Consider the following 24,547-nt stretch of genomic DNA (forward strand, 5'->3'; position numbering starts at 1 on the left):
TTGCGGCGGGGGCTTGAGCCCTTTGTGGAGGGCAGCAGCAGGCAGCCGGGAAGCGCGGAGCCGCCAGGGGGGCAGCTCCGTTGAACGCTGCCGATATCCCGATAGGTAAGTCCGCTTCAATGTCACAGCCACTGGGGAATGGAAACACTCCGTATCGTGGGGTGGCCTTGATAAAAGTATATTTTAAGTAGCGCGGATAAGCGAACGGGAGAAGAGAAGGGGAGAGCTGCCGGCACGTCGCCTCTAATAACCGCTACTCTTATCAGCCCGGCCTAAACTCCCCAGCAGTTTCTAAAGTACATTAAGTTACATAAACATGGCTCGGAAAAGAATACACTCCATCCTGCGATAGTCTCCAAAGTGACCCCTCAGTCCGCCTCGCACCGGAGCCCGCTAAGCCCCCACGGCCGCAGAGCCTCGGGGGCACCGGTGCCCGGCCCCAGGTGAATCCCGCTGCTCCCGAGGCTGCCTGGGTCGGGGGGAGCGGCGGGGATGCGGTCGGATCGGACCCTTCGCCTGCTGCCTAACGCACCCCTGCCTCATGCAGGGACCCGAGAGTGAATGACGGAGAAACCACAACGCCTCTTCACACAGCTTTCTCCCAGCCCTTTCCTTGGAGGCTGAAGTGTCCGAGTGCCCAGTGAGGGAATCTGCCTTAACCAGATACAAATTCACTTCTTTCCCACCCCCGATCTACTTCCTTCCCCCTCTGGCCACAGGGAACAGGAGTAATAGTTTCTTCACCGGCACCACGTCCCCAGCGGTGCCTTTCCCCACTGAATATTCCCTTCTCGGCTTTTCCCTGCAAAACCACCTTTGCACTTCCCGATGCAGATGCTCCTCGGGTGCCTACCCCGGCCATGGGGCAGAAGGTACCCGAGGGGTTCCCGGAGCCCCGGTGTGAAATTTGCGTCAGAAAAGAGGGATTTGGGAAGGGAGTGACATCATGAAGAGTTAGGGACCGAAGACTATATGATTTGAGTGATTCGAGAGCAAACCTGAACCGAAGAGGAGCGGAGAGGAAAGGGGTGATTGGGAATGGTTTCCCACGGTGGTTCCAGTTCAAGCTGGGTTTTCTTATCGGGTGTATCGGAGGAAATAAAATGAAACTTGTAGCCTGGCTGTAACGTAAACAGGCTAATCAGCGGTGAAAGAAAAAAACCCGAGGCGCCTGAAGTGTAAAACACTGGTCGCTTTGGAGCCAGAGAAAAAGGCGCCTGCCAGGCCAGCGCGGCCGCTCTTCCTCTCCGCCATCCTCATCTCCTGGGCAGGGGCACTGACAACCCCCTCCCAGCCAGTAAATCCGGTCGCTTCAAAACAAAACCAAACATCGACATTTCTGGCGTTATATCCACCCTAACACGTGTTTGAAATACCTCAGGGTTTAGCTCGAGAAGGGGCATCCAAAACACTTAGAGGAAACGCGGAGCTTAAAGCCGGTCGGTCGGCGCTTTTCAGCACAGAAATTTAGAGTGGCAAGCAGGTCCCCAGGCAGGGGAGAAGTGTATTGGGCATCGACACCCTCGACTTCCCCTGCTTTTGTCGCGTTTTTCCAGGTAAAAAAAAAACCATGGGGAAATGTTTTATACTGTAAGTTCGGGTCGGAAGGCACGCCGGGCGTTTACAGACAACGAGTGGCTGCTCTCGCTTGCAATTTTATTTTCTATTTAATATTACACCCACTAAAATCCATCTAAAGAGAGTAAAGAAAAAAAAAATCGTTTCAACCTGGCAGGGTGACCAAAAGAACGATATTATTTAAAAAGAACTGACAAGAAAAAAGTAGCGCCTTTAATTATACAATTTAATGGAGAAACAGTTTCTGGGGCAAGTGGTTCTTTCCCGAACAAACCCCGCCGCGCTACAGCACCAAAATTCACAAGCGCAATAAAACCTGGAGGTCGCAACCGGTTCCTCCCCCGCCATCAGTGGATGGCTGCAGCCGGGGTTCTACCGTACCCTCGGCACTGCGGATTCTTCACCTCTCATTCACCTTGCCTGGAAAGACGGAAAGAAAAGCCGTGCCTACCCCAGGAGCGACAGCACCGCGCACCAGCAGCTTTGGGCTCGGGTTCTGCCGGGAGGGCTCATGTCTTGCCGGCTGCCGAGAGCCGGGCTCTGTTCTAGTCCAGCCCTTCGCCGCAGATGACTCTTTCTGTACAAACTGATGATGACAGATATCCAGCTGATAACCTCTGGTGAACGAAGTTATTTTAATTTCCAGTCACTTTCCTGCTAAGTACCATATCAGTTTGTACACAGCTGAGATAAGAGGGCTGGGGAGGGGTGGGGGAAAGAGAATAAGAAAGAAACAGGAAAAATGCCTACTGCCTGCTTCTGGAGTAGACACATCCCACAGCTCTCTTTGGCTTCACCTGACGGTTCGGGCAACTCTAGGAGGAGCCACATTTTTTCCCCTCGGTTAGCTCTGGCTTTAACGAGTAAAACTAAGGAGAGGGTTTGTTGGTTTGGTTTTTTTTTTTAATGAGACATTCACCTGGTTGCTTAGGGCGAGAAATATGCATACATCCTTCCGGGCCGCTGCCAGGGACTGTCTGCTGAGAGGGCGGGAGGCAGGAGGAAGAACACTTACAGAAGGGGAATAGTCACCTTAAAGAAGATACGTGTGTGTGTGTATTATATATGAGTTATTAAACAAAAAGAAGAAGAGGAAAAAGACTGGCCATCTGAGAGGGGGAGTCCCCCTCTGCTTTTGCCCGAGGAGGGGGTCCGCCCCCCCCCCGCTGCAGGCACCCCGAGATGCCATCTCCCTGTCCCCCGCTCCGTTCTCTTGACCTCCCCCGCCCCGACTGCGCACTCTCCCGCCCCCAGCTGCGGGCCGGCTGGCCGCGGGACTGGCACCCCTGCGGAGCTGCGTGTTTGTTTAGGGCTCGCCGAGCCCAATCAGGGCCGGCTGCCTGCAGTTTTCCGGCAGGGCTGCGAGAGGCGCCTCCTCTCTCCTTTTTATACATGAGCCTCCGACAGCAGCCGCTGGACTCGCCGTCGCCTCTCGCTCCCGCCGTACTGGATTTACCGCCCGCAGCGGCCCCGCGCCTCAGCCCCATGTGGGACACTGGCAACAGGTTTGGCTCCTCGCTTCTCTTCTTTCTCCTTTTCCACCGCGATTTCTCGTTTTCTTCCCCTCTCTCCTGCCTACCGGCCTCCCCCGGAGGGAAACGGCGCGGCCGCCGCTGTGCCTGGTTGGGGAAGCCCAAGGGGGACTTTGCGGGCAAACATCCGATGCCGGTGCCTGGAGCCGTTATCTGCCGGAGCCTTATCTCCCAGTTATCTCGCAGGAGGGAGAGACGTATTCGGTGCCTATCAGTGAGGGGGCTGTGTGTGTGTGCATGTGTTCTGTCTTCATGTGCCTACGGTTATCTGGGGAGCCCCGAAGTGAGCTGAGAGCAGAGACGCTCACCGCCCGCTTCTCTTGCTGTCATTTCTCTGCATTCCCTTTCCCTTTCTGCCCCTTTTCTCAGTGGCTGGGCACCGGGGCTCTCTGTCTGTCTGTTTGTTCGGCCTCTCTCACGCCGCCGGCTCCGGACCGCGACCGGTCTCGGCGGGGGCCCCGATGCCGCGGCTGGCTGCGGGACGGATGCAGCCCCCAAATGTGCTCCGCTGGGGCTCGGGGCAGGCCCACAGTCCGGGCCGGCAGCCTGTGTGCTCCGGGCACAGCCCACCCGGCCCTTGCCCCGGCGCCCCAGCGCACACGTCGGGGCCCTGCCCGTGTGCATCTCCCTGCTCCTGAGTGCCTTTTCCTCCTCTTCCTCCTTTTCGTGACCTTGGGCTGGAAATTAGCAAACAAGCGAGACGATGCGCGGAAAGGCTAACATCGCTCTCTAGAGAAGTAACCTTAAAGGGATCGCCTTCCTGATTGTTTTCTCGGTGGAACCGAGTCAAATGACTCATTCATTGAAATAACCATAATAATAACAACCATAGCAGCCAAGGAAGGGGCTTAGGCACAGACAAGGGAAAATGCCCCTCTTCCCTCTCAGTCCCCTCTCTCTCCACGTCCTCTCGCCCACCTTCCTTCCCCCCCAGCGCGCTTCACGTTCAAATCCGTAGCAGGGAAGGCGGGATAGGCGGGGGGGAAGGGAAGAGGGAGCAGCTCCCGGCTGCCCGGAGAGCGGCCCGGATCCCGCAGCCCTGGTCCCGCGGGACCGTGCTCCGTGGCTGGCGGAGCACGTGTAGACCTGGGCTCCCTGATCCCATTCCGCCGGGGCAGGGGACACTAGCGCAGAGGGGACATGACTGACTAAGCGCTCAGTGGGTCCAGATAAGCCCTGATGAATCTCATTAAGGGAGGGAGACGGGCTGTCCTGTTTGCAAACTTTGTTATTATTTTTTCTCTCACCCCCCCTCCCTTTTGTGTCCTCCTTCCCCGCCCTGCCCTGCGGACCCCCCCACCCCCCACTCTTCCTCCGCCTCCCCTCCTCCCCTTCCCCATCCACACCCAGCGGTTGAAGGGGACCTGGATGGCCGTGGCTGAAGTCGGCTGGTGCACGGTGAAGAGGTGCGCTGCGGCCGCCGGCGGTTCCTCCTGCCCCTTCGCGACCAGGGAGCAGCGTCCGTCTCCTCCTTCGCCCCCTTCTTCCTCGTTGTCCTCCTCCTCAGGCGGCTCCTCCAAGACTCCTCTGCCGGAGCCCGACGGCAGCCACCGGCCGGCCCCTCCGCCGCCCCCCGCCACCGAGGGCAGGTCGCTGCTCGCTCCCTACGTGCCCTTTGGGGCCGCCCACCACTCCGGCCTGCCCAGCTGGGAGGACATCCTGCTCTTCGCGGATTTAGACCAAACCAACAAGCTGATCTGGTCCAGCCGCGGCCCCAAGCTGAGCGCCCTCGGCGCCGAGCAGCCCGAGGAGATGTACCAGACCCTGGCAATCTCGGCCGCCCAGGGCCCCACGCCTTACGACGGATCTCCGAGCGGCTTCATGCACTCCACGCCCAGCTCACCGGTCTACGTGCCCACGACCCGCGTGGGTTCCATGCTGCCCACTCTGCCGTACTTGCAGGGCAGCGGGGCGACCCAGCCCAGCCACCCCGGAGGCGGCCATGCCGTCTGGTCCCAGCCAGCTGCAGAGAGCCCCTCGTACAGCACCGGCAGCGGCTCCCACCCCTCGGGCCGCTTCCCCTACTCCCCCAGCCCGCCTGTGGCTAACGGGGCCTCCCGGGATCCCGGCGCCTACAGCAACAGCCTGAGTGCTAGGGACCAGTACAGCCCCCTGGCCCGGCCGCTCAACGGCTCCTACCCGGGGCCCTACACGTCCTACGTGGGGCCGCAGCTCACGCCGGCCTGGCCCACGGCGCCCTTCGAGAACTCCATGCTGCACTGCCTCCAGGGCCGAGCTGCCCCCATCCCCGTCCGGGCTCCCAGCGCAGGTAAGACCCGTCGCCGGGCGCGGTGGGGCGGGCAGGACAGCGTGGGCAGGAAGGGCGGCCGCTGCACGTCGGGGCTGCCCACTGCCGGGCCCCAGGGGGGAGCGGGGAGGGGGCTGCAGGGCCGTTCCGGCGCGGGGTTAGAGGGCTGCGTGATGCGGTGGCGGGACGGCGACCCCGGGACCGTGTCTTTCGTGGAGTGGAGGTAGCTTTCGTCGTTAGCGGTGGTTTGGGCGGGAACAGCCCCCCCCTTCCCTTCCCACCCCCCCCCCCCCCAAGAAAAAAACCAAAATGCAAGCGGCGTTGTTTGGACTCTGGCAGCTTGGGTTGCAAACTGCGTTCACAAAACGAATGGCCCAGTGTAAGCCGGGCTTTTCATTTTCGTAACTCTGTACATTCTCCCTTTCCCTAAATGCAGCAGTCTAACCAATTAATTGCGAATTCACCTTTCTTGTAGACTATAGGAAAAGCACAGGGGCTCGCTTAGCCTTTTTGCATTATTTCAAATTCAAACCGCTTCGCTGTTCCGTTATAAACGAAAGGAGCAAAGCAAAACCTCGGATGTGAACGAGAACCCCCGTTTATAAACTGCTGTTAAAACATGGCACCTCCTGATGGTATTTTACTTTCTCTTCCGAGGTGTCCCGTCCCTTTTTTTTTTAGTTTAGGAAATTCTCGGTGTCATTAAATCAGCCGTAGAAGTGGAGGCTGAGCTGCGAAGATATAATCATAAGTAGAAAGATTAACGATCTTCAGCTTTAAAGTCTCTTCAGCTTTAGAATATCTGTATGTATATATAAATATAGATGCACATAGAGATGTCTGTGTTTGTGTATTTATCTAGGTATATTTATAGGTATATATTTACATGTATTTATGCATATTTATATATACTTCTGTATATTTATGTATATATGTGTACGCATACACACGCGCACAAACACATTTGATCAGCATTTGCTCTAATCATAAACTACCCACCAGGTAGGTTTATTTTCTATACACTGTGATTTTCTCTTTCAGTAGTGTTGCAGAAAATTACTCGATGGCTTTTCTCTTCCCCATAGGGGTGTACACGATGCTCCCTCCTCCTGTCTCTCGATAACACCCCGGTAGATTTAGGCATTTTAAGCCTCCCACTTGGTGTTTACTAACATAAGAGAGGGAAGACGACTCAGTTGTAGTGGTGGTAGAAGAAGCAGAGAGTAAACCCGAGAAGCCATATTTCGGGGCGATATGAAAGTCAATTTCTGAGAGTTACAGTGTAAAAATAGGTGATGAACGAAAAAAAATAATAACCTTGTTATGGATATTATTATTACTTTTTTTCTTTTTTTCCGGGGTAGATGTGAAGTTGCAGAATCTGAAGGAAGGGAGGGGAGAGGGATGGGGCAGAAGTGGCACAGGAGGGAGCAAACAGGGAGCAGGAGGAGGCTGGGGCAGGAATGCCAAGCGTTCTGAAATGAAGGGCATAGAACTTCCACTTGCTTTGGGGGTAGTCTCACGTCCTCCCTTGTGCCTCTGGAGCTGCTGAACCCGGGCCCAGCTGGGAAGGAGCAGGCAGCGCAGGGAGTATAGGCAGCGTGAGCAGTCGCTGCGCTGGGGCTGCTTCCTTGCTTCCTCCTTTCCAATAATCCTGTCAGCAGTCAGGAAAAGTATAGCCGTGATACATACATACATACATATATATATATATATATAAAAGTATACCCGTGGTACATATATATATATATATTACGGCTAAATATTAGGCAGTTTGATACAGATTTCTCACCATTACTAAAACCGTGTGTAGCATTGAAACTTTAATTTGCTTTCCTTGGAGATAAATCTATTTCTCGCGCACTTAGGGGAAACAAAAAATATTTTTAAATGCTTGAGAAGTATTGTCACGGCAGGATTTCTTTCTGCAGACGTGGAGATAACGTTATAAAGCAAATAGCTGAGACAAATAACTGTTTAACTTCCAGCGTCCTTGAAGCCTTAAGCATTTTCCTGATTACAGCCCTCAATGGCGCTTTTAGTGCAAAGATTAATAAATCTTACCGATGAGCTAGAGGCTGACAACGTAAGCTGAACTGTGCTCTCTGGACTCTGCCGTGTGCCCATTCCGGTTTAGCGCCTAATAATTTCCAAACGAAGTGAGGTGAGAAAAGCATTTCTGTGGGTTCGGGCCTTTGGGCCCGTTCTATCTCAGCTGGGTACCTTCGTGTCACCGCAGCACTGTCCCAGAGCAGCCTGAGGTTAGCGAGCTCTATCCCTTCACAGCTAGTGAGCGAAAAGGAAAACTAACCCAGGGATGAATTAAAGCAGGTAGCGGAGGGAATGGAGGGAGCAGAAATATCAGAGGCGAAGTTGTGAGTGAAACAGACTTTCCCAGCCTCCACTCGAAAGCTACTGCAGAAATACAGACACCTACTTTTATTATTTCTATTTGTAAAATCCGTATTTATTCCCGCTGCCCCGAAATATGGAGATAATGAGTCAGAACAAGAACATAAGGATTCGCAGGGATGAAGCTGTTTGCTTTTATAGCTCGGTTATCTTAATTTTTTTTCAGTACTTTTAGACCCGTTTCCCTCAGTGTTCAGTAGCTACAAGAGCGAGAGGCAGAATACCACATATTTCCCCATTCCCTCCGGTTTCTACCACCCAGCTCAAATTTGACCAAATAGCCGAGGCAAAGTGCTTGCTCCCCGTCGCCGCCTTTGACATACCAGAGTCCCAAACGCTGTCTCTAAGTTATACTAGTTACAAGGCATTTGAAATGAGAGTCGGGGTAAAAACTCCTTGCCCAGCCGTAGCCTAGGGGAATGAATATTGGGCAAGACCACCGCACCCTATGCCCTTAAGTATTTATGTCTTTATATATATATCCATTATATCCTTATATTTATACATATATATGTTTATATTTTTATATATATATAACCGTCTATATCTTTATGTATTTATGTCCTCAAACCCTTACACGCCGTTCCTTACACCCAGGAAACGGCTGTTCTGGCCGTTACCTAACGCTCTCTGCCCCCTCAAAGGCAGGTACCCCCCGTACTGTGGGCACTGCGACGGGGGTTGAAACCCCTCGAGCACACCTCGGGTCGCTCCTGCGTCGCATCCCGAAGGGAGTGCGGGGTGCCGGGGCTCTCTGCTCCATATGGATGATAACACCCCTCTCCCTCCCGCCGCCTTCCTCAGCCTGTCCTGGGGAGCACTGGCTCCGGTTCGTGAAGTAAAAGTTGCACCGGGTCTGGCAGCGAGCCTGGTACATTGGAAGAAACTAAAAATTAAAAAAAAAAAAAATGTATATAAAAGTAAAAAAAAAAAAAAAGGAAAAAGAAAAAAGAAAAAGAGGACTTTGTTAAAAAATAAAAAATAATAAAGACGCGCAGTAGCGGTCACTCCCGGGGAATTGCTTTTCCGAAGCTGAACAGCGCCGGTTTCTTGCCGCCCGGGGCCCCTCTCACAGTGCGGCGGGGTCGGGGAAGCGCTCCGCGGAGATCCGCGGGGCTCCGCGCCCGCCGGCGGCCGAGCCCCACCTCCTGTCTGCTGCTACCCTCTAGAGCTGCTGGAAGACCTGTCCGAGAGTCGGGAGTGCGTCAACTGCGGCTCCATCCAGACCCCGCTGTGGCGGAGAGACGGCACCGGGAACTACCTGTGCAACGCCTGCGGGCTGTACACCAAAATGAACGGCCTCAGCCGGCCCCTCATCAAGCCCCAGAAGAGAGTGGTGAGTGGGGATAGAGAGGGGGGGAAGAACTGCGCTCCGCGGGGTCCCCAGTCAAAGTTTGCTAGGCGGAAAGCAGGGGCAAGCTGAGTGTGTTAGCTCTGTCATTCCCCAGGCTCCTGACCACGTTGTCAGCCCAAAGCGATCACCGTGAGGGGCGACAGCGCTGGTAGCTCTGTGCCCACCTCTGAGCCTTATGCTGGCGAAATCGGCCTATGCTCCCCGTGAGCCCCACACCGGGCACGGACAGGCCTGGCTGTTTGAGCTGATGGACTCTGTTGGTGAGGGGGCATCGGTGGCTTGGAATAAATTTGTGCTGCTGATGTTGGATGTTTCCAACCGAAAAAAAAAAAAAATTAAAAAAAAAAAAAAAAAATCAAGGTTGGAAAGTGTTTGTTCAGAGGGCTCGGAATTTCTCCAGACCTGCTTTGTTTGCTGAGAGCTCGATCCTTGGGAATGTAAGCAAGTTTTGTATATAATTCAAAGAAAACCAATTGTTTAAACAATGATAATAGCCTTTGTTTTGTTTCACTCCTAAGAAATGAGCGGCAATTTTTCTAAAAATATACTCCTAAAAGTAGGGGGGAAATAAATAGCACAAACCAGAACCCCTGTTTATAACTCCGGCTGGCACTGAATAGGCAAGGAGAAAATTTAACAAGCCAGAACTGCACATTATGTTTAGCAAACCTGGGTGGAGGTCAGCAGAGAGAAAGAATATGCTCTTCAGTAATGGCAGTTACTGAGCGAGCCACAATAAATCACGCTGGTATAATCCAAGCTGATGTTCGGACCCCTGTGTATGAAGACAGTGTATCAAACTCACTGGCCTTTCAAGGCCCTTTCAATCGACAGTTGCTTTGCTCCGTGCCTGATTTCTTGGCATTAAAATACATCCCAGTCTTTATTTCACAACCGTTTTAATTTAATGCCCTTACGGGAGCAGGGAGGGGAGCAAAAACCAAATGTGCAATGATCACAGCAAACAGTAAGCGCTCAAGAACGCACACCACCTTTCTTTAAGCCAAAGAGTTAACTTAACTGTAAGCCAGATGTTAATTATTGTTGGCTGCCCATTTTTTCTAGCTGGTGGTTCACTATATTTCACGACACAAGGTGTTATCTCATTACTGGGGGCAAATGCAGCAGACGCGCCAGATCTGCCACTTATCTGAAGTGTCAGAGCCTGCCTGACCGTGGCACCCTGGCCCAATGCAGATTTCAAGTAGCTAATACCCGGCTCTGGCATTTCAGTGTTCCTCCTGTTTTTTGGAAGGGGATTGGGGGTGAGGAGACTAAACCAGAGTCAAACCACAGCCTGATTTCAGCCTGACACCTCGGTGAAATAACTCTGAGATAGCTCTGTGTAACAATCCCTACAGAGTACACTGGCCATAACTATAAATCAAGCATGAGTGTGTATTCATACAATTGGAAATATGTAGGTGAGAAGGGAAAATGTTTTGAAAATGCTAAACATGTTTAGATTGCCTTGAAGTTTCTGATAAAGTTCCTGCAACAGAAAGTTGTTTTAGCTTCAAAATGTGCCAAAACCCGGTGTCTGTTTAGATATGGGAATGAGCAAAAGCTATCAAAATAGAATATATGGAGGTTTATACCAGACTGCATAAAAGAAAGATTTAATAGAATGAAATGTCTGATGGCATTTCATATGCAAAGAAAGAAAATTAAGCATATGTGTTAAGACCAGCTTTTTTACCCAATATATGTAAAACTTGCATTTAATCAAATCTTAATTTAATCAGATGCTATATGCATACATATTAATAGTGAGGTAAAAAATGTTTTTGTGAGATCTGTATTTTTAAGATTAAAAAGCATATGTGTGTACGTCAGCCTATATTATTCTTGGCTGTGTTGTTTTTCTTTTGCTGTGCAATTAATAATGGGTTACTGATTCAAAATTACAGAATTCATATTTAATCTAGATTTCTTTCTGATCTGTGGTGTAAGATGACGGCTTACTGCTAAAGAAACTCAAATGAGTAAAATTCACAAAACTGGGTTATTACTCTGGAATATTCTTCATTCTCACAACATTTTTATCGCTTTCCCTAGTGGCAGGCAGCTTTGCGGTATCAAAGGTGACCGAGTTACTTCTAACAACCCAGCAGTAAATGATTCAAGAGGAAGGGCATTGTACCCTTAAGCTAGTAGTTTCGGTTATGGGTGCTTTATAGTCAGAATAAGATTAATGCAATCCTCTAAAACTGACTTCTCCGTGTAAACTTGTTCTGCTGCCAGACACAGAGCTAGGCACAGATTTTTTTTTTTCTATCTTTTTTGACAATGCAATACTTTGAAAAAACTAGATTTATGATGTAGCTGGAATTCTTTGCTTATGATGAACGTAAAAGAGATCACTCGTTACAGGGACTTTTATAACCTATTCACCTTCATTTCACATGTTTATGAGGACTGCCTTCACTTATGATATACAGCCTGCAGCCATAAAGTTCCAGGTTATACAGTTATTCCTGATACAAGGTTGCTTCATCTTGGCTCCAAACTCCACGGAAGTGTGTCATAAATGGCTTGTTTGCAGTGGGGACCTTGTTGTCACCCACCACCTTTTCTGCTGGCCAAGGGGGAGGTCTGCTCTGTAAAACACACTCCCAGGACACGTTGTTTTTTAACGCAAGGATAGAATGGGTGCTCATAAAAGGATATTTTACAAAGATGCCGCTGCTGTATGATGCCCAGGAAAATTTCCTCTAGTTGTGGTGCTGCTGAGGGCAGGTGGTTAAAGGGGTTTATTTTTCTGATGAGTAGGAAATATTGCTGGCAGGTTCCGAGCTGCCTCAGCAGTTAGGGTTGGAAAGGACCTCATTGCCTGTCACAGAGGGGAGAGGGCATTGAACCAGCTGGAGAGGCGGCACAGGAGTGATGTGCTTTCTCCTCAGCTGAATGGAGGACATCCTAGCTGTCCTGCTGGAGGAAAAGTCAGTGCCCAGTGGTCTCAACAGAGGTCCAAGTGTCAGCAGCCTCTGCTGTGACTGCCCAGAGCTGCAATCTCACAGTACCTCTTCACACCAGCTTACCCATCTCTGAAATGATGTTAATCTCATTTTAATTCTGGGGTGTCACTGATAGACGGTATAAAAAAAGCTTCTACTGTCCCCAGTGTGTGTTAAATTACTTTTCATAAACTCCAAAGGCATCAGTCATTTGCTCCTGCCTGCTTGTTTGATGCCTATGTTTGCCTGTTCTTGCCTCTAGCCCTCGTCGCGGCGGCTGGGCTTGTCCTGTGCTAACTGCCACACCACGACCACCACCCTGTGGCGGAGGAACGCGGAGGGTGAGCCCGTCTGTAACGCCTGCGGCCTCTACATGAAGCTCCACGGGGTAAGTGGCTGCTTTTTCACCTAGGGGTATTCCCCACAGGCTCTGAATCTCCTTGGGGGAACGGGGTGTCTTCCCGCTAGCGGGTACCTGGTGGCTTTGAGGAGTGGTGTTGGGTTTCCTCAAGCTGGGGCAATGTTTCTGCTAATGCTAATGATCCTGGCTCATAGTATGGGCTGTGGAGTTAAAAAACAGTGAACAAAATGGATAAAATGACCAAAAAAGCGTGACGTTGGCAAATGGTTAAACCATTTTAGCAGTTATGCCTGTGACAAGTTATGTGTTTGCTATTGTGGCTTTCCTGACAGATCTGTGCAATGAAACAGATGAGCGGCAGAGGTCTTTTTGCCAGTGGGATTTAAAACAGCTCATCAGTGGTGGTGGGGGGAAAAAACCCTAGACCTCTAATAAGACCATTTTTCATGGGCAGACATAGCTATGCCAGCAAAAATTTAAACGTAATTCAAGTCATAGCTATGCCAGCAAAAATTTAAATGGGATTTCAGTCTTTGCTAAGCAATAATAGAGGAAGAAAATAGCTGTATCCTGAATGTGATGGAGTATGTTTTGTGTGAAATTCAGATCCTGTTATGCTTCAGTGGATTAAGTTACAGTCAAGCACAAGTGTTTGAAGAGCACAGGCATTAGGAGTGTTTGGGGCTTGTTCTAGCCCTCAAGAAAAGAAGTAAATTATATTGCAGGTTTAAATATTATAATGATAGTAAGCATATGCCTGAATTGTATTTTCCCAAACTCATGTCATCACTAAGTTAAAACACTTTTTTTAATCAGTGTTTTCTTATAATGATTATATTTGTGGAGACACAGAATACAAATCTGATCCTAAAGCACATTTTTCCTATAAATATAAATTTGGATGCTATAAAGCTGTATTATGGGCTGAACTGCTTATGAAAACAAATATGGCCTAAAGCTTCTTTCCTAAGACATGGGTGATGAACTGGTTTATGTAGTTGGTCCACTGGGAGAGTGGATATTTTTTCCTCTCATATGCATTCCTGGTTTCCAGAATCAGTCACTGAAGATAATTCCTAAATGATTGGAAGAAGGAATCAGGATTCAGATATACCCTGTTCAACACCTGTTGGCCAAGTAATGCAGTAATGCTGTTTTCCTCTAAAAGTGTGCTTTTTATCTGTGGATTGACTGCTCAGTTCACACAAAGAAAAAGGTTTCCCTGCTTTTGTTATTTAGCTAAAATACCTCCTGAAACAACCCACTGCTTTGCCCAAATAAAAGGCAAAGGTTTTTTTAATTGGTATTATAACAGAAAAAAATTGATGTGCTGTACAGGCATTGTGAATATCACCATTTGACCTTGTTGTGTGTTTTGGTTTTTGATATTAGAAAACGTATACAACTCTGTGATTAGTGTGCAAATCTAATTTTTTCAGGTTCCCCGACCTCTTGCTATGAAAAAAGAAGGAATTCAGACCAGGAAGCGAAAACCTAAGAACATAAATAAGTCAAAGGCTTGCTCTGGTAAATATAAAAAGATAAGACAGTTGAGCTGCAAGATTTTTTTTTCCCTGGTGGAAAATATTTGTTTCAAATACCAATTCCCTGTCTTTCAGGTAACAGTACTACTGCGGTTCCTATGACTCCAACATCCACATCTTCTAATAACTCAGATGACTGTAGCAAAACCACTTCTCCCGGCACACAGACTTCAGCCTCTGGGGTAAGCCATAAGCGGGTGTCTGTATCTGTAAGCAGGCTGATCACCGTGCAGTGTTATCAGAGCTTTTATCTTATCTGGCAGAACAATAATCTAAACAAACTTTTCAGTTTTGTTAGCTGATACTGGAACAAGATTTTCGGAGGATATTACATATAGCTGTAAACAGAGCGACAAGCTGAAGTACTTTACAAACCTCTTAATTAAGATCTATATAACTTTTATGATTAAGTTAACCACAGCTTAACCCCAGATACTTTGTTTTGAAACGTTCAGGTTGTTCCATTTCAAAGGTTTTCTTTTGGAGCAAAGACAATAAATCATTCCGGACCGATCCTTTCAAGAAACAATTCTGCATGTGCCCCCCTTCTTCTGAAGTGATCTGATAAGAATTTATAATTCAAGGCACTGCTGCTATGTTTCCCAAAAGCTGTTTAATATATATATATATATATGTGCATTTTTACACATTATCCCAAATTGCTGATAAACCCCAGCAAAATGTTATGCTACTGTATGAAAGGAAACATAAAGGCTTTTGTTTTAAACTAAGATATGCACTTAAACCATGACACAGAACCAGATGAAACCAGGGTGGCGTGCCCTGCTGATTGCAGTGCATAGGAGATTGGCGCTCTCCTCACAGAGGGTTCCTCTGGGACCAGATGCTCAGCATCTGGCAGCACTGATCTCCAGAGGAGCACCAGAGGAATGCTGATCAATCCCTTTAGTTTTGATCCTTATTTTACAACATGTAGTCAAAACCATCTCGAACTTCCTTTCTGCACTCAGTGTCTGTGATAACAAATACTACCGCTAAAGTTGTGAATCTTAATGTAGATTAATTTCTAACCCCTTGGCTATACATATCCATATCCACACTCACTCTTCAGGCCTTCTGTATCCTTTGCCCTGCCACATCATTTCTTTGAAAAGCTTTCCTAATGTGTCTTTCTCTACTCCTTTATTAATGATAAGTAGACATTGTTTATAATAACTATTTTTCAATATCTCAGCATTCCCAACATACAGATTCCTTTCAATAGTTTAATTCTTGATGCACAAAGTTTCATTGTACAAGGGGGAAAAAAACCCCATGTTTAGCAAACGCAACTGTTCATGAACTGACAGGGCCACCCAGTTTCAGAGGCATCGGGTTTTGGGTTTGGATGCTGCCGGACAAGGGTATTACTAAAAGGGCTTGTCTTTGACATGAGAAAATCCTGTCACTCCAATAAAATAAACAGATCACATCAAAAAAAGAGAAACACTAAGCAAAAAGTGAACTGTTACTGGGTTTCAGCGTCCCCCCAGTGAACTACTATGTACTCTTTTAGGCTCTCACCTAATATTTGCAACGGGAAGAATGCAGCCAGTTTTCCCTTAATATGTTGCTACATTGCCTTAAGCAGGATTACTGATTCTGAGGAATGTTGTGAGATTTATACAATGGACAGAATTGGAAGCACAGTCCCAGCTGAAGTGGAGGCAGTGGTGTAGGCTGTAGGCAGGACACTCGTGTGCTGGTCAGGGAAGGAGGGGCCATACAGACCTGTTATTAATAATCTTTGTGTTATAATATTAATAGCATCATTTGTAATATGATTTTGCCAGGTGAAGTTATGTGGGTACCAGGGAAGAGTGAGGTAGGGACACACTTTGTGAGCCAAAAGGCTGGTTGAGAGCTGCTTGCAGCTAAGAGCATTTCCCAGGGACCCTGAGAGTGCTCTTAAATCACCCAACAGCATCCTCCAGTGCCAGGACCTCAGTTCTCCCTGAATTTTCTGTAGTAGATCAGGCTGGGAGAGGGCACCTGCACACAGGCTTGGGAAGTCTGTCTCCTTGTACCCAGCAGGCAGCACAGTAACATCTGCACAGCCTTTTCACCACCATGATTTGATCAGATGTGCCCTGCATATGCAAAGCACTTGCAAATTACCTCTTGTGAAAAATTTCAATGAAAGGAAGTGATGGAGAGGCTGTGAAACATGCTGAAGCAGCAGAGACCAGACATCCGGGTATCCCCTGACCCTCCCTCCCCATGAAGGGTTAGTGCACCCCAGCCCCATATGTGTATAGATGAGGGATGGATTTTCAAGGAGCAGTTGTCAGAACATGACGTGGGCATGGCCACATCCTTCCTGGCTTTGCCCAAGCATCAGCAATTCTATGGGATGAGTGCTGGGGAGACTGGAGGTTGAAAGTGGAAGTAGTGGCTGTTAAGACTGGCTCGTGTTGCCCCAGACATCATTTGGGAACATGATCACTAGCTACAAAGGAAGTGAAATAATTTCTTATGGGCCTAAGTCCCGTGGGAGGGTCTAAGCGCTCATAAAGCCCATTGAAGTTGTCAAGAGTGGAGGGATGTCAGCATTCTGGAGCAAGGCAGCCTGTAATCTGATCACATGCTGAAGCGAAGATACTTTGCTAGAGTTCTGTTTTCCTTGATTATTTTTTCTTTTCCCATTTGAGTTGACCCATTGATAGCCTGAAGGTTTGTATTTATTCTTAGAACAGGCAATGGCTTTGCACAAGGAGAATAAACTTCTCCGGGCCATGTCAGGAGGGAAAAACCCCTGAGATTGATTAATCCAGGCTCTGTAATCTTTGGTCGCTTTAAGGGGAATGGCATAAATTCCTGCAAGCGGTGCTGCTGACATTGCCGAAACATGGACACCTGCTGGAAGAGTGACCTGGCTGATTCCCCATGCGTTACACAACTGGCATGGCAACTTGCTTGTGTTTTGCTCTGTTTCTACTTCTGCAGCCCTTATTCTATGAAAAGGGGAAAAATGCCAAACTGACATTAGGCAGAGAAATTTGATGACGTTTTAGAAACTGTTGTGTGAAATTCACAGCAATGTTGTTGCTAAATGAAACGGAGAAAACGAATTCCTCTACTGGTACAAAAGCAATTTATTATGCTTTTTATGGGAGGCTGCCAAAAGAGTTCCCAGTTATGTAGAAATCTAATGGAAATGAAATTCAGCAGAATTCATTTGTGTCAGTAATATTCACTTTTTGCCCTGCCTTTCCTTATCTCTTCTAAAGTAAAATAAAGAAAGGAGGGCAGAAAAAGAGAAGGGTGGCAATTACTCTTGGAAATGTCTTTGAGACTATCTGTTTCATGAAGAGAATCTTCCATGATGCCAATTTTGAGACAAATTAGCAAGAACCTTAAATGTTGATTTTATGTTCTGGGTGAAGTTTAAACATTTTAAAGATATGATTAATGAATTGCTGTGGATGCAAAGTTGATTTCAAACATCCCAAAATGTAGAAGTGTTTGGATCAGAGATATTTCGTTGTCCCATTGTAAAGGGGCTATTTGCCAAATTCACATCTGGATCTAGGATTTAGGGCTATTTCTGTTTTTTTAAGCACTGTAAGTACTGGGCGTCCTGTGTTACTAACATGGAAAAGGTCCAGCTGCATGATATATGAAGTTGCCTTACATCCCCATAAAAAGAAGATTTGAAGGTTTCAGACAGCCTGCATCTGCAGCTATACCTGCTTTCTCTTTGATGCTGCTGAAACTGTACAGGGAAAAGCAATGCGGAATACGTTGCTAAACAAAGGGCATGGTCTGTAGCGCACACCCATCCATTTCCATACAGGGGCTCCAACTACTGTGATTACTAGAGGGAATTTATTCCCTTATTAGGATAAAATGCAGTATGAAAACTGCTGTAAAATCTGCTTTTTATGGCAGGACATGGAGGCTCCTTGAGCCAGGACTGATGTCAGTAGAGGCTCAGCAGCACCAGGGGAGCTCTTCTTTCAGACAACCCCTCTTCTGTGCCCTTTGCCTTCAATTTGGAGCTTTCTCAGAAGTACTGTAACCACACACCATAGAATAACTTGGGATAGTTGTCTTGCAGGTAAAACCAGTGCTTAGTTTCCATGGAGATTTACTTTGAGAAGTTGTTCAGGACTGGATCTTCAGTGTTGTAGGGTGGAAAGTGAGAGGGCTGACTGAAATGGCCTTGGCAGGTGCTGAGACAGCAGGAAAATGCAGTTCTAGCCATCCCCCAAATGCCTGAAAACCTGGACTGAATTTTCTGAAGAGTGTCTCCTGTGTTTGCTTTATTTTGTTTTCAGAAGAGGGTTTGAGAGATGGTCAGAGGTGATGGTGTTTGCTCCTGTTTAGGTAGCAGATAGGTAGGGCATTCATGCAGACTACAGGGGAATCAGACTCCATCCAGAATCTCCCAGAGTCTGGATGAACCAGAAACTAGACCTCTTAAAAAAAGATCTTCTATTCACCTGGATATCAGAAAGTTGAATGTCTGAAGGGCTCTTCAGACTATTTAATGATAATATTTCAGTTGGTATAGAATAATTTCATAGCTGTTGGGACAGATTTTCCACGAGAAAGGTTCACCAGCATGGTTGGTAGGACTTTCACCTGGAAAATGGGAACACAGTGCCTCAGTCCTGGTATGAGTAAATATTTATCTAAACAGGTGGAATAAAATCAACAGGAGGCTTGAGGAACATGGCAACCTAAAATATCAAATAGTCTGGGAATCAGGGCATTATGCTGGGAGATCTGATACTCCAGTTTAAACCTTCTCTTGGTCTCCTACCTCTTCTGCAGTAGTCCTCACTCCTTTACAAAATAGGATGCTAGTTTCTTTTCCCCAGTCAGTTTCATGCATTCAGTCATTCATTTTCTTTGTTCCTTGTACACGTATCCGAAAGAGATAATTCCATTTTGTATCAAGCAGAATGAACCAATCCCTCTTTTTTGTTTCAGTGGTGAAATCGAAGATAAAAAAGAGTGGGTTTGGTTCTACCCTGGAGTTCTGTACGCATACAGACACATACATTTTGCTCTGTTTTGTTTTATTGCCAAAGCAATAAAGCCAATTACTCATACAGCCCTTGACAGCAGTGGGGTCATCTGCTTTCCCAAGCCACGCTGGAAGTTGCCTCCCTTAGGAAATTAATGCAGTATTAACCGCAGATTTATGTTGCTATAATACAAAGGAGAGATTAGAAGATATGTAAGCTTACACGTCTGCAATATAAACAAGAGGATCAATTGAACTGGCAAGAAATTACAATTTTTCGTACTAAGGGGGTCGTGAAATATAAAAAACAGCCATGGTTTTGCACTGTTGAGACTTGCCCTTCAGGAATCAGGGAGTGACAGTGGTGAGGAAGTGCTTTCAGTGGGGATGCCAGTTATCACAGGGAGGCTGAGGCTCAAAAATTAAGGACTCCACCACATTTTACCACAACACAGTTTCGCATATGCGAAAGAAGTTTTTGCAAGTGTGTTTCAGCTGACTATGGCTATCATTTAAGCACAGCAAAACTAAGCTAGGCTAACTGAAGAGGAAGAGAGTGTTAGCTGAGACTCAGCTTACTACAGACTCGGTGTAATGTCCAAAATTCATGGAGTATTTGAACCTGTGCAGTGGGTAGTGCAAAGGTCTATCTGATAGAGCAAAGGTCTTTGCCGCCCCTTTCAGCTGTTAGCACCGCTCCTCACTCAGAGCTTTTGCCTCCTCCCTGTAGAAGTGTGGGGAAAAGCTAAAGGGGGGTGTTCCTCCCCTCTCCCTGATCTTTGTGATGGGAAGACGATGCAGGAGGGATTGGGTGGAAGAAAGCAGGAATTCTTCAGCCAGACATGCTGATGCTCCTCCTCAAGTGCTGGTTTGATCTGGACCATTTTTAGGAGGGGGTAAATTTGGCTCCAGGGTGCTGACAGGAGATTTGGGCACGATGTACATGTCTAAGTCTCTCTTTGCTTTGACTGAGGTCTCCCTGTGAGCATGGTGGGCAGGTACTCCACACAAACACCATCTCCTATTCAGAAAACCTGCCTGGGGGCTGCCCCGTGACCAGCTTCTGCTAGTTTAGGTAAAAAGATACAGACAGATATATTTGGAGATACAAACTTCCACTGTTCGTTTGGGAGGCAAACTCTTCTCTACAGGCTTCATTCATTTTTCCTCAGGAAGTTGACCTTCAGTTGATTATCTATCCTATTATCAGATTTCAGCAATAAAAATAAATCTGTTACCTTTTTATTTATAGATCCAGCTGTTGTGAATTAGAAGGGCTCAATGACTTGAGCAGCATTGTTCAGATTATTTATTCCATCTGACAGATGTCCTTTAATAACTAACTGTAACTTCTGTCATCTTTCAAGCTGGAGAAGTATGAGCAGAGATAGGCAGGCTCAGAGCGGAGCTGTGATTCAGCTGCGTCCTTTTCATGAGCTGAAGTTTGTTTTCCATGTCTCAGTTTGGGAGCTGCCTGAGCTGCCTGAATTTGTCATGACATTACTGGGGTGGGGTTTCCAAGCCCAGCAGTCCTGCCCAGGACCTGCCCGCCCTGGCTCAGTGGGGCCAGGATCCGGCCTTGGTAGGGCAGGGATGGGCAGTCTTCAAACAGGACGTGCCTCAGTGTCCTCCCTTCTGGGGTGCCCGAGGGAGGGGTAGCTGATAACACCACATGGAAACTACGGGTCCCTGTGCCCCACCTTTGTATGGCTAAATCAGGAAAAGGGTGAATTACACTTTCCAAGCCCAGAAAAAACAGGTGGTGATAAGATATTTGCCTACCGGAACAACAGCAGCAAGTATGGGTAAATGGAAGCCTTTCAAAGCAGTTCGCAGTATTTTTAGCTCAGGTTGAGCAAACACTGCTGAGCTCTAATTTAAACCCTTCTTCCACTGTGGGGAGCCTCAGGCTCTTAAAAATTATGTCTTTTATGCTATGAGGAGTTTATTTGATGTATTAGTAATTAAAAATGCCTTTTTGGAAAAACAGGCTGATGAAAGACCAAAACTGGACCCAAAGGTTAGCATGAAAACTGCCTCATTGAATTTGCCACCTGTAGTTACAGGGAAAGAGGGTATGGAGATTCATTGTCACTGACTGATAAGCGTGTATTTGAGAGCGGTAAACCGTATTTCTTAGGACTAGAGCTATTTTGGCTGGTTTGGGGGGACAAGCAGTTGTTCCTTCCATGTCTGCATTTCTGGGTAGCACCTGATGGAGCTGAATCCTGGCTGATGACTAGGTGGAAGAATAGTGGCCATCAACCATTTTAATAAAAGCTAAAGAAAATACTGGAGTCCAGGTTGTTTCAGATGTGAATGACTACTGGCAATGAATAGCTCTTTCAGAAGGGGAGGTTTTCCCTGGGTTAAGCATGGCAACAAGAACCCTGCACCATTTGGATATTACCTTTGAATAGATGAAGCATAGCTTTTCCTATGTCAGGACTGCCAGGTTGGCAAGGCTCCAGGAGACCCAAGACCTCTACTCTTATAAAATGATTAAATATGTATACTTTTCACTTAAACAGCAGGCGGGAAGCTCCTGCAATCACAATTTAGGATAGTTTTTTTCCTTCTTTTTTTCTTTTTAAGGAATCTCATCTGAAGACTATACATTAACAAGTAAATTAAGGTTTTAAAGTTGACATATCCAAGAGTTAATTTTGCATGAAGTCAGCTCTTAAACATTTCCTTTATCAGGTGAAAACATTGCCCCTTCACTGTCTGGCACTGCAAATTTTTCCTCTTTAATGGATCTGCTCAGCCTCATGGAAAAAATGATGGTTTCTTTGTCTTTGTATCTCTCCATTTCTCTCTTAAAATAAATGGACTGGTTCCAGCACGGTTCAGAGATTCATCTTTGTGCCTATCAGGGCTCCCCTGTGTGTTGTCTTGTACGTGTAGGTGGGGGAACAAAAAGGCTCCTCGTTCAAAGGCATACCATTTCTCTACTTGAGAGGAAAAAACTCATCTCCTTTAGTGGCCAGTCTTACACAGATGAATGCTGTGGCTAGCATTTTGAGGGGCGAGGAGTGGTTTCTAGGCACTTCAAGGCCTGAGGGCCCCAAAGAAGGCTGATTTCCAGGAGGTGCTTCACATCTGCTGCTAGAGAATTGGGATATACTGGGGAAGAAAAACTATAGGTGCTACCACTCCTGGATCACCCTTTTGGTGTTGACATCTGTGTCCCTTCAGTAGGAGGGCAGCAGGACACATGCACGTTACCTTTCTCATCATGGTTTGATTTCCAGGTTTTTCTGCACATCCTAGACTTTCTTTTCCACCTTGCTGTGAATACAACCATGTCCCCATCTCCAAATACAGACACTGCTCCCATCAGCAGGGTTTAATGAACTAGTGGGCTGACCCTGAGGCATGTTTTCAGTTTCAGGATTTTGAGGCACAGAGGGCAAGCGGAGGACAAATCCTGGTTTTCCACCCAAATGCTGGGATAGTGGCTGTGCCCTGAGCTCACCACACTCCAGTTCCTTAACGCAACACCTTAGTGTGGGCAAAGCTTACCTGCTCAATAAAATCTCTCTTTACTCTTCTCCGACTCTAGGCAAGTTCGTCGGTGATGTCTGGCCCAGGAGAGAGCACCAGTCCGGAAAGCAGCAACCTTAAGTATTCAGGTCAAGATGGGCTGTACACAGGAGTCAGCCTGACCTCCACAGCTGAAGTGACAGCATCCGTGAGACAAGATCCCTGGTGTGCCCTGGCTCTGGCATGAAGGGAAGCTGGATCCTGGCACTGTGCAGCAGCCCCCAGACGTCGGCGCATGGTTTCTTCTGTGGAGCAGTGGCAGTGGCAGCAAGAATGCTGGCAAAGACTATTCCTCTGAAAATGTTTTTATGCCTTGGTGGCAGAGGTGTTTTTCAGCCTCCGAAAGAGATTCTGCCAAAGCATCCAGTTCCTCATCTATGCAAGCAAAATATATGGAAAGCAATTGCCCACCAGGGGACAGTTAATGTAGCTAATGCAGCCTTACATTCTCAAGGAGTAAAAAAAAAAAAAAAAAAAAGGAAAAAAAAGAAAAAGAAAAAAAAAAGAGAAAAATCTAGACCTATTGATAGATTCCAGAAGTACATCCTCAACCTGCCCAGCAGTGCTGCCTTTCTGATTGTGTAGTTGTTTTCACTCTCTCATTGCCTTCTCCCCCAAGAACCTGGCAGAAGCTTCCAGTGTCAAAGAGGGAGTAGCAAAGGCTTCAATTACCAGAGATAGCAAGATACCTTTTAACGAGTGTCAGAAGTGGGTACTGCTCAAGTCGGCGCAGACGTCTCACACCGAACATTTGATGTCTTTTCCTTGTCAGTCCTCTCCCCTGCGCTCTCCATCATCAGCGTGCCTTGCTCTGCTCCTCAGAGCCCAGCTATGCCCCTGGAAGAAATCACAACGTTTGGTACAAGTCTCTTGAGGTCCAGCTGGCTAAGGAGATTTTTGGGGTTGGTGGGGTTTTTTTTTTTGGTTTAAAATATTTACTCACTTTGCAAGACTGCGATATAACTTTTAAAGTACACTGTGACTGAGGCTGATGAAAGTTCGTATTTTCTGGCTGAACTGTATCAAGTCAGTCGATTTGTAAACAGGGTAGCAATCAGATATTTTTCTTCCATATATACAATAATTTTTTTAAAGAAGTGCAATTTGCGTTGCAGCAATCAGTGTTAAATCATTTGCATAAGATTTAACAGCGGTTTTTATACGAATGAATGAATGTAAACGTTTTAACTTAATGGTACGTAAATAATTTAAAAGAAAAACTTAAGTAGGCATCTTTAGGCTTTTTAGTGCAACAAAACCCCATCCACTCTCTGTATGTCCAGATGTTGAAGCAAGAGTTTCAAAGAACAAGCCTTCTCTCAGGAAAATCGCTATTTGCTCCAAAGTGTTGTACAAAAAGGCAAATGCATCCCAGGTATTTTTCTTTTTTGCCATCGAATAAGTGTGTGCTGGAAAGAAACAAATCACAATGAAATTTTACTACCTAACTGATACATATGTAAATACTCCATAAGATATTTAGGCATCTTGAAAATGTAAGATGCAATCTGTATAGTATGACTGACGCATAGTTAGGTTGGTTTCCATTGGTCTTCAAGCGGGATGTCATTTGGAATGTTATTTCATCAGAGCTTTACAAATAAAAGGGTATCATTTTGGGATATTTCTTTTTTCCTGTACACTGTGCCTTCTCCTTTGTCTCCAATGCAACTCTTAAGCTATATTAAAAGCTATGGAAATGTACCTGATATAGGCGGCGTGTCTGATGGCTGCAAGGAAGGTCTCCAGCTGAAGTCTAGCTTCTGTCTAGCTAAGTTTGCATTGCATGTGGCATTTCTGTAGCTCCCTTCACTGCGCCATCTGATGATATGTAAAACTAGGGCCTCTACCTACCAACACAAGCCCCTCATGGGTAAATGGGAGGTTTTTCCGATGAAAGCCCAGGGAACTGATCCAGTGCCTTGTGAGGACTGTCATGGATTTGCTCAGCCTTCACACCACAGCTAAAGGGTTTCACTCAGGTCCCCTGTGTGTGCAAATATCTGCTTGCCACCCACTGCAGATGTAACTGCTTAAGGC

The 24,547-nt window shown here is 47.0% G+C and overlaps 1 protein-coding gene and 1 long non-coding RNA gene across 3 annotated transcripts; one reads left to right on the forward strand and one right to left on the reverse strand.

Moving 5' to 3' along the window:
• Positions 1-1,769: 1,769 nt before the first annotated feature.
• On the reverse strand, positions 1,770-4,601 carry LOC133216082 (uncharacterized). 2 transcript variants are annotated; one of them, XR_009726546.1, is made up of 3 exons: positions 4,475-4,601; positions 2,498-2,610; positions 1,770-2,393 (listed from the first exon to the last, which is right to left on the reverse strand). It is a non-coding gene; the product is annotated as an uncharacterized LOC133216082 (long non-coding RNA). The 2 variants fall into 2 exon arrangements; XR_009726545.1 differs by lacking the exon at positions 2,498-2,610 and having other exon boundaries at positions 1,770-2,428; positions 4,475-4,566.
• GATA6 (GATA binding protein 6) lies at positions 3,999-24,216 on the forward strand. Its single transcript, XM_061360488.1, has 6 exons — positions 3,999-5,379; positions 8,940-9,106; positions 12,344-12,469; positions 13,882-13,969; positions 14,062-14,168; positions 22,527-24,216. The coding sequence occupies exons 1-6, from the start codon at positions 4,290-4,292 to the stop codon at positions 22,692-22,694; spliced, it is 1,746 nt and encodes a 581-aa protein (XP_061216472.1). The 5' UTR covers positions 3,999-4,289; the 3' UTR covers positions 22,695-24,216.
• Positions 24,217-24,547: the final 331 nt, after the last annotated feature.

The sequence above is a fragment of the Neopsephotus bourkii genome, unplaced genomic scaffold, assembly GCF_033783945.1.
Source record: "Neopsephotus bourkii isolate Nb327-2 ecotype Australia unplaced genomic scaffold, CSIRO-AGI_Nbou_v1 NB_1027, whole genome shotgun sequence".
NCBI lineage: Eukaryota > Metazoa > Chordata > Aves > Psittaciformes > Psittacidae > Neopsephotus > Neopsephotus bourkii.

Bases quoted from the DNA above. Each gene is read 5' to 3' on its own strand.
- GATA6 (XM_061360488.1), top strand. From the start codon at position 4,290: ATGAATCTCATTAAGGGAGGGAGACGGGCTGTCCTGTTTGCAAACTTT. The intron at 9,107-12,343 runs GTGAGTGGGGAT...TCTTGCCTCTAG, and splicing joins TCAAGCCCCAGAAGAGAGTG to CCCTCGTCGCGGCGGCTGGG. The intron at 13,970-14,061 runs GTAAATATAAAA...CCTGTCTTTCAG, and splicing joins TAAGTCAAAGGCTTGCTCTG to GTAACAGTACTACTGCGGTT.